At 45.1% G+C, this 10,033-nt stretch overlaps 1 protein-coding gene across 2 annotated transcripts; it reads left to right on the top strand.

The window, feature by feature from the left end:
• Positions 1–114: 114 nt before the first annotated feature.
• On the top strand, positions 115–9,731 carry LOC146718111 (uncharacterized). 2 transcript variants are annotated; one of them, XM_085473537.1, is made up of 3 exons: positions 115–298; positions 1,616–1,834; positions 7,846–9,731. In XM_085473537.1, the coding sequence occupies exon 3, from the start codon at positions 8,138–8,140 to the stop codon at positions 9,698–9,700; it is 1,563 nt and encodes a 520-aa protein (XP_085329663.1). In that variant the 5' UTR covers positions 115–298; positions 1,616–1,834; positions 7,846–8,137; the 3' UTR covers positions 9,701–9,731. The 2 variants fall into 2 exon arrangements, with proteins under 2 accessions (XP_085329663.1, XP_085329748.1); XM_085473622.1 differs by lacking the exon at positions 1,616–1,834.
• The last annotated feature ends 302 nt before the right edge of the window (positions 9,732–10,033 follow it).

The following is a 10,033-nucleotide window of genomic DNA, read 5'->3' as shown; positions in this document are numbered from 1 at the left end:
TTTCCTGATAAACAGCAGGTCAGTGAACGCAGCAGCCGTGTGTCTGTGTGGAAACATGGACGCCTTAGGACAGCGGACTATAAATGCAACGAACCTATCAGAGCTTGGGTTGGGTGAGAGCTGAAACATCCTGAAGCACCTCAAAATTAAACTCTGTGACGGCCCTGGCAAATCTACACATCCTAAACAAATCTCTGCACCTGCAAGCCGCTTTGCAGCCCACCTTCTCCTATTCCGCCAGCCTGAGGAACTGAGCAGGTGTCAACAGGTGACATCAAGTCGGAGCCAATTACTGCAGGTAGAAATGATCATTCACCTTTTGTCTAAAGCCTTCCTGACTGATGCGATCCTTAAATGTGATTTAAGCTGTGTGGGAACATTGGAGGCATAGACAGGAAATGAGGTTTAATCACAAACTCAGCTCAGTTTGTCCAGTTATTTGAGTCTGAAAGTGGTGCTAGGGGAAAAAAGTGGTTAATTCAGTCATTTTATTAACGCCCTTTAGATTAACTCAACTCACCTCTTGGTCATGTCATTTTCAAATCTACAGTGATGGTGTGTCAAACACTCCTTTTTACTGCTCTTTTAAATATTTGTGTCCACACGATGCCGACGTGTGCGTTTGTTCTGGAGCGTTTATTAAAAAGTAATTACAAAACAAAAACAGCAAGCAGAGTTTGATCATCAGGTCAACACACAGCAGCTCATCGCGTTTCTAAGCATTCCTGTTTACTACAGCTACAGCTAACAGTCCACTTCGCACCAAGTCAACAGCTACACGTGTTCTGTCTCAGGTCAAAGGTCACCAGTGGCTTCCTGGAGGTTTTTGTTTTCTCCAAACAGGTGAAGAGACGACAGCAGAAGCACACAGAGAAGAAATGAGTTTAGATACGATTCGAGTCTTTTTGTTCTTCAAGCTGAAGGAAGTTTGAAATAAAAGGAACGTCCACCGGAGCAGAAGACTGAGACGCGATGTACAGATTTCCTCGTATTGCTCACGTCCTATTGGACAGCTTGGGATCAGTGGAGTACCCTGATTGGATAAAGGAGGAAAGCCTCCAGAAACTACAGATGGGAACACAACACACATGAAAAAAAACCTTAAAATTTATCTAAACTTTATGAAGAAAAAAAGTACACTTTAAGGTTTCAGCCTGAAAATCCTCCATCGAACACGGTGCAGAGAAAAAAAGATTAAAAACAGATGGAGACAAAAAAAATTAAATTTGGATCTGTTACAGGAAAAATGTTTCTATGTTTCTTTACCTTCTTTTAAATGTGCAAGCATGCCCTTTTGTCTATGGTTAGATTAGTTTAGAATTATCTTTTTAGACTTTCTCAGCAAAGACATACTGTTTTGGGACATATTGTTTTAGATTGTTTTATCTCTCACAGCCTTCTCCCAGCTCTCTGCTGACGAGACTAGCGCCACATATGGAGTTGTTTATTTTATTTGTTTTGTATTTTCTTATCCTGTTCTCACTGTCTTTCCTATAAAAATTACCAAGCCACTGTGCATGGTGTGAGTTGTCCTTAGCAGCTCACCCGTGTACACGTTTGATAAAGAAAGTAACTTTGTCTCATTGTGTCTTTATTTCTCCTGGGTCTTTTACAGAGTTTTCCCCCAACATTTCTTGGTCCTTCGAGCCGGAGCGCCTCCATCGTGTCCCATCTCCGTGACCAGTCCACGTTGCTCGTCTGTCGACAGCCCACACACTAGGTGTGTGGTCAAAGACCAAGGGCGTTAAATTCGAGTCTTGGCCAACGTTCTTAGAAAGCGACCCACGGTGGTGGGGCCCGATCGAGGTGGACCAGACCCGGCGACACTGACCAGGTAGATACAGACACACTGACACAATCTTGCGTAAAATCGTATTTTAAATTCAGGGAATTTAAAATAGCGAAAGCAGCTCGTCGCGACTGGAAGCTCCCCACTTCTGTGGGTTTAAAGTAGCTCGTCGGCTGGTAGCTTGGAGCTCGTCGACTGGAAGCTCCCCACTCTTGTGGGTTAGGTTTGGAGCTCTGAGTAGCTCCCCCAGCTGGGTCAAGGGAATAAGTAGCTCGTCTACAGAAAGACTGGCAGCTCCCCTTATTATAAGGGTTCCGATCGCGCGAATAAGTGTGAATGTGAATGTATGTGTGTATTGTTGTAACTAACGGAGCAAGCTGACTTTTCACGGTCCAATAAGAGACTGAGCCGCTCCTACTGTGTTTTTCTTTCACTGCTGTTCGCTGAAGTGCTGGTGGTTTGGGAGAACGGTCGAGTTTCGCCTCGTAAAGTTCACACCGCTTTTGGAAATAGTCCGAAAGTAGAAGGGCGTGTGAGCAACCACTCTCATTCCTCATATCAGCGAAGGTGGATAGCAGCTGTATTGCCAGTGTATAAATAAAAATAAATAACTAAATAAATACATAAGTAAGATACACTAAATAATAAAAATTGAAAAATGGGGAATAAAACCTCTAAACCTCTTGCCAATAATGGGCAGTATACACAAAAGTTCATTAATGACGAACAATGGATAGAAAATAAATATCCAGGTGCAGGAAAAATCAGCGCAAGGAGATGGCGTAATCCTAAAAAGACGTCATGTCCTGGGTGGGAGGGTACGTGCAGCCCCGCAGCTTTAACACAGCTCAAAGATAGCTTATTAAAGGAAATAAGTGCAACCACAAATCTTAGAAAGAAAGGAAAACGCACAAGTGAATTAACTTTCCTAGATGCATGGAAAAAAGAGCAACAGAGACGTGCTGAGAATAGAGAAAAGAGACAGAATAAAAAACAAAAGCAAAGCTGTGAGGTGCCTGAAGCAACGGCTGCAGCCCCTCCCCCCTATGTTACTGCCTCTGCATCAACTCCCAAGCAAACAGACAAAGATGCAGCTGTGAATAACCCTTACGGTTCAGTGCAGGCAGATTTAGCTAAAATGTCATTAACACATGCACCTGAAGCAGATATAGGGGAAGATCATGTAGGCAGGGAAACATGGCCTGACCCCCCAAGCCCCCCAGGAGTATTTCCATTAATAAGTTCACCTAACCCCAGATATGGTCAGCCGATTGGACCTATGGGGCATCAAGACGCACACCCCACAATTCTTGTGTTTAGACCATGGTCACATGAGGATCGCAAAAATGTTCTTAAAGATGTCCCGCCCCTGCATGACGGTTTTGACACATGGAAGAGAGCAGTTGAAGCAATTAGGACTCAGTGGTATTTAAACGGTCATGAAATGTACCAGGTACTTCAAGATCTTTTAGGTTTGAAGTTTGGCTCAGTGAAAGGCTCTTTCACTGGGGGGGCAATTAATAATCCTTTAGATTCTTTAGTGGTCGGCAACGGACCACAACCCCTGCGTGCAGGTGACCCTGAATTAGAAGGCCAACTACATAATTTCTATGAACGTGTGAAACTACAGCTGGCCCCCAAGCCAAACTACAATAAAATAGGAGAGGTAAAACAGAAAGAAAATGAAACTGCATCAGATTTTTTAGACCGCCTGCGCCCAGTTTTTAGGCAGCATTCAGGTTTAGATTATGCCGATGGCGATGCAACGCCATTCCAGCAGCAATTAAAAAATGCGTTTCTAAATGGCCTGCTCCCACCAATCAGAGCACATGTAGAGAAACATTGGGTCACAATGAACACTGGCAACCTGCCAGATGCCCTGTTACATGCTGAGCACGCCACAAAAGTGCACAAACAGAAAAATAAGGCTGACGTCTTCACCATAGATTCAGAGACAGGTTTCCTTGCATTTTCGGGAGGCTATCAGAGACAGAAAGGGAAGCAAGGTAATCGACAGCAAGGCCGCAGACACAGAAACAGAGACAGCAGATATGAAAGAGACAATGCCTGTTTCAACTGTGGAAAACGAGGTCACTTTGAACGAGAGTGCAGAAGTAAGCCACAGACACATAATAGTAGGAGGAACAATGACAGGCAAAACAGTGGCGAATCTATGGTAAACAATGACATGTGACTAGAAAACACACAAGACATGAACATTGATGAGGGAGGGGAAGTTTTTAACATAGAACAATTGCTATTAGGGTCAGAATACAAACCAATGCTGCTAATTCATGTGAACGGGCAACCAATCCAAATGTTGTGTGACACCGGAGCATGTAAAACGGTTCTAAGGCAGCCGCCTAAAAACTTACAGTACTCAAAAGACACATTAGTTGTGAAGTCAGCCACAGGCCACACCACTGTACAACAACTAACTGCCCCGTTAGAACTAATGCATACCGAAAGTGGCCGCAGGTGCTTCATTAAATGCATATATGACCCGTCATGCCCAGTAAACCTACTAGGAAGAGATGCTCTGACAGAACTCAAGATAGGCGTGGTACCGGAAGAGAATGGCATGATTGCTGAATGCATGCTAAATGACAACACTCCAGAGCCAGATAGCATTAACACGGCACACAGCAGCAACGTGTGTCTCTCTCAAGGCTACGGTGTCCCACATTATTACTGGACTCTTGAGTTGCCCGAGCTCACAAAGCTACACAATGTGGCCCGCAAATATACACCCCCCACATCCTATTTCCAGAAACCCACTGACTATCACAACACGTTGAGATTTAAACAAACTCCAGGCCCAGACCCACTTTACGATCAGCAAGTGTGGAAGCTAGGACAACAGAGTTTGACTTTACAACACCTGTATGTCACAAAGTCGGGAAATGCAGTGTGCTCAGTAATCCAATCAGCAGCCGTGAAGGCTTTGAACCGCATGCCTAAGCCACACGTGTCTGTAGCGCATGACTATCATTCAGACTGGAAGGATTTAGGAAATGTGTTAGCCAGGGTTGAAGCAGACACTTATGAAAAAACGGAAGACACTCATGAAGGCTGGCTTCAAGGCCGCCGGACGGGTTGGCTGGTCGCAGTCAGGCCCGCTGTACACCTAGCCGATGCCGCTGAAACACATGCACAATTAACTGAATGACATCAGGCAGCACTAGCTCAGCTGCCTAAAACTCTCTGGTCTACAGGCCCTGCTGATGTAGGCCTTATAAAAAATGCAGATGAAGTAAGAGTAAAACCTCTCTCAAAACACAGACCACTGATATCTCAATACCCACTCACTACTGAGGCTAGACATGGCATTCGCCCAGTGATAGCAGACATGGAAAAGGCAGGAATTTTAATAAAAACAAAGACAGCCACCTGTAACACTCCTATCTTTCCTGTTAAAAAAGCTATCACGGGTGCATACCGTCTAGTACATGACCTGAGAGCTATAAACGAAGTGACTGAACAAATCCCACCTGTGGTTGCTAATCCACACACTGTTTTAAATCAGGTCACACCGAACGAACAGTGGTTCTCAGTAATCGACCTTTCAAACGCTTTTTTCTCAGTTCCACTACATCCAGACTCACAGCCATTGTTTGGCTTCACCTTTGAGGGTCAGAGGTACACATACACTCGTTTGCCCCAGGGTTTCCAGAATAGCCCAACCCTCTATGCAGAAGCACTGAAGAAGTCAATGTCTAGCTGTAAGCTCCCACAGCTAGGTCAATACTTGCTGTATGTAGATGACATTTTAATAACCGGTCATACACAGCAGGCGTGCAAAGACAACACACTTGCTGTGCTACAGCATTTGGCTGAACAGGGCCACAAAGTCTCAAAACACAAACTGCAGCTGTGGAGTGATAACGTTACATATCTCGGACACACACTCACAGGCCAGGGCAAAACACTGCTGGGAACCAGAAAGCTGGCAGTGCAAAACACACCCAAACCTAAAACAAAACAACAGATGATGAGTTTTTTAGGTTTGTGTAATTTCTGTAGAGCTTGGATTCCAGAGTATGCACTAACAGTTCAGCCACTCCAAGACATGATTTATGGCAAAAACCTCGCTTTGCGCGACACAATAACGTGGACGGTAGAGGCAGACACAGCATTTACTAACCTAAAGGTGGCTTTACAAACAAATGTAGTCCTGGCCCTGCCTGATTATGACAAGCCTTTCGTGCTGCATGTTGATGGGGGGGCCGGCTACATGAAGGCAGTTCTGACACAGGCTTTTGGTGACAAACAGCGCCCTTTAGCATTCTACTCGTGTAAGTTAGACGCTGTAGTTTCGGGCCTGCCGACTTGCGTCCAAAGCTGTGCAGCGGCCACAGAAGCAGTAAAGAAGTCAGCAGACATTGTCTTAGGGCACAAATTAGTTGTGAAGGTCCCGCATGCTGTCACATCTATACTGCTGCAAGCCAATCTCTCTTACCTGACTCATGCCAGACAGCTATCGTATGTAGGCATTTTACTACCACAGTCTCACATCACACTGGAAAAATGTGGCACACTGAATCCAGGGACTCTAGTGAGCACACCAGCTGATGGGGATGTGCACAACTGCCATGCAGAATTAGACAAAGACACCAAACCCCGCCCTGACATCCATGCTGAGCCACAAGCTGGTTTTCGTGATGTCTTTGTGGACGGATCGGCCTCTAAAGACAACACAGGCCGTAATTGTGTAGGTTACGCAGTAACCACAGACAGTAGAATAATAGAAGCAAAACCACTTTCTTCTTCATATTCTGCACAGAGCGCTGAGCTGATAGCTGTTATTCGTGCATGTGAAATACACAAAGATAAACAAATAAACGTTTATACAGACAGCCAGTATGTTTTCTCTGCTGTGCATCATTTTGCAAAGCTCTGGCAAAACAGAGGAATGATTACATCAACCGGTAAACCAGTCCAGCATGCAAGCCTCTTACAACGACTGCTGACTGTAATAAATTTACCACAACAACTCGCATTGTGTAAATGTGCAGCACACAAAACTGATAGCTCTTTTATTACTACAGGCAACAATTTTGCTGACAGTGCCGCAAAACAGGCGGCACAAAAGACAAACATGACACTAATGGCAGTAAACACGCATCAGATTCCACTGGATGTGTTGCAAAGTGAACAAAAAGCAGCAAGCACAGCAGAGCAGGCAAAATGGTTAAAACACGGTGCAGTTCTGACAAACGACTTAATGATGTGTTATGGCAAGCCAGTGTTGCCAAAATCGCTCCACAAGATGGCAGCATTAGTGACTCATGGCTGTACGCATTTGTCATCGGGGGGAATGACCTGTATTGTCAACTCTCATTTCTACACTGTAAATTTTGAAACTTCAGCAAAACAATTTGTCAGAACGTGCATGACGTGTCAAAAATATAATGCTCAAGGTAACCTGCGACCAAGAAGAGGCCGTTTTCCAACTCCGCCTCATCCTTTTCACACAATTCATATGGATTTTATTGAACTAAGCGAATGTCAAGGGTCAAAATACGCCCTAGTGGTTATAGACGTGTTCTCAAAGTGGCCGGAAATCTATCCAGTGAAAAAGGCAGATGCAATTTCAGTAGCAAAGTGCCTGTGCAATCACTTCATACCCACATATGGCATTCCAGCTTTGATACGATCAGACAACGGCACTCATTTTGTAAATGATGTCATCACTAAGGTCTCTGAAGCACTCGGTTTCAGCATAAAACACCACTGTGCTTATCACCCTCAGAGCGCAGGCCTTGTAGAGAGAACTAACGGCACTATAAAACAAAGGCTCAGGAAATGCATGGCAGAAACAGGAAGGCCGTGGCCTGAATGTTTGGGTTTAGTGAAGATGTGGATGCGCTTAACACAAGGCTCCCATAAACTAACTACATTTGAAATCATTCATGGCAGGCCGTTTCCACTGCCTATTACCAGTCAACCAATAGACAAAGCAATCAGAGAAAACACATTAGCAGAATGGATGTCTAAGCTGTTAGAAAACAAAGAGATCATTGTACATAATCAACAACCTGATGATGTTTCTCCAGTGTCTTGCAGACTAAAGCCCGGTGACTGGGTTCTGATCAAGGTGCTCCAAAGGAAAAACTGGAGCACACCCAGGTGGGAGGGGCCATACCAAGTCCTCCTCACTACACCGACCGCTTGCAAAATTGCGGAACGACCATCCTGGGTCCATCAGAGTCACTGCAGGCGAGTCAGTGAAGCCATCTAAACACAGCTGACGGCAGGCTTGCCTACTTGTTGTGATCTCGCCCGGTGGAGGGGTCAGCTTTCCTGGCCGGGGGGTCTACTCGCGACAGGAGGGCGTGTTCCGTCGTCATGAGGTGGTGGCTCTTATCAACTGCAGCGGCCCTGACCATGGCCGGGCTCCTCACCTTTGCTTCCGTGAGGGACAACAAGTCACGCTATATGGAGAAAAGGCAGACACTGTATGACAAAGGAAAGTACACCAAGTTTCCCCATGGATACGCCACTAACTTCTGGTGGCAGTTTATGAACACTACAGCTCATTTGAATAACAAAACTGACTGCTATGCATGTACCCATATGCCCCTATCCTCACAGACGTCTGGCCTGTGGCCGTACAGCATACCTGAAGATCGCAGTTGGTGTCTGTTGGGCCTGGCAACACATCCAGGCTACGGTACTCTTTGGTCCAAAGCCAACTACAGCATCCCAGCAAAAGCAACCTGGAGGTCATCATCACTCACAAATGTGAACTGTTCCGGACAGACCTACCTACTGACCTGGCCCCAAGTCTCAGACACGCTGCCTGATGTAATTCTACTGAACAAACTGAACGCATCACAACTGCCAGTATGTGTGATGAACAATGGATCGCGGGCAGTGGGGGAGCTGCCTACTCACCTATGTAAGTCCATATACACTTTCTGCCCACCAAGGAACGAGAGGAAGTGTATGACCTGTTCAATCAACGCCACCTGTGCCAGTAACACGACGCTGATGGGCCTAAACTGTCGCTCCGACTACAGCTACCGAATGCCACTACAAACAAAGACTCAGTACCAGACAGGATGTGCACGGACGGCACCCAGCAGCAGAGGAACCAGAGTTTTGGCTGACTGGTACTTCCTATGTGGCAACAAGGCTTATCTGTCACTCCCTGAAGGTTGGGGAGGTCTGTGCGCCCTGGTGGAATTATCAGATCACGTTTTCTTCATGCAAAGTGTTGCACATCACCCAAGCAGCCGGCAGAGACGTGAAGTGGACATCGCCTCCCCCAATTCTTTCGGCATTACCGTGGACACTGGAGTGCCGGGAGAGTTTCGCATCTGGGGAGGAGGAGTGAAATTCTTACAGAGCTTGATCCCCGGCATTGGAGTTGCCGAGGTGCGAGATCATGTGGAAATCAACCGATATGCTCTGCTACGACACATCAACTTGACTAAGACCCTGGGAACCGCCTTAGCAGGAGAACAGCAGGCCATCAGAACGATGGTGCTGCAGAACAGACTGACACTAGACCTGCTAACAGCATCACAAGGAGGAGTTTGCAAGCTGATCGGGGAAACATGTTGCACTTTTATCCCTGATGGATACGAAACTGGAGGAGACATTTATGAAGCTTTGCAGAATTTGACCGCTCTGCAAAAATATGTCACTGAACACACACCTGGAGCAGCTACAGCACAAAGCTGGCTGGACTGGCTGTTCAGCGGTTCATGGCCGGCTGCTGTAGCAAAGCCATTTTTCCTTTTAGGTCTCATCATGATAGCACTGCTCATATTAGTGTTGTGTGTGTTGCCATGCCTAAGAGTAATGATTTCACAGATGATAACAACTACAATGACTGCTTATGTTGCCGTGCCTGAAGAAGAACAACATCCCGTTGCAATTCTGTTAGAGGAGAACTTGTACTAGCTGCTAATAAATGACGTGGTGATTAAAAATGACTTGTCAAGTGATCATGCACTGATTAAAACATTAGTAGGTTATGCAAGTTTTCATACTTTTATTTTTTGAAGTCTTGACTTTTAAACATAAAGTTTTTCATTTTGAATATAAAGTTTTCATGCTTTTATTTTATTTTTTGAAGTCTTCAGTTTTAAACATAAAGTTTCCATTTTAAATATGAAGTTTTCATTAGTTTACACATAAAGTTTTCAATTTAAGGTTTGCATCATTTTAAGTATAAGGTTTTCATGCTTGTACTTTTAGAAGTTTTAAGTTTTCATTTCATAATATAAGGTTTTC

This window comes from Copadichromis virginalis, linkage group LG1 (assembly GCF_057382275.1).
Source record: "Copadichromis virginalis isolate Kocher_CV1m ecotype Utaka linkage group LG1, C_Virginalis_male_GT1.1, whole genome shotgun sequence".
NCBI lineage: Eukaryota > Metazoa > Chordata > Actinopteri > Cichliformes > Cichlidae > Copadichromis > Copadichromis virginalis.
Note: the sequence above shows the minus strand (reverse complement) of the source record. Positions and strands in the feature narration are given on the sequence as shown.

Coding starts and splice junctions, on each gene's coding strand:
- LOC146718111 (XM_085473622.1), top strand. CDS start 8,138: ATGAGGTGGTGGCTCTTATCAACTGCAGCGGCCCTGACCATGGCCGGG.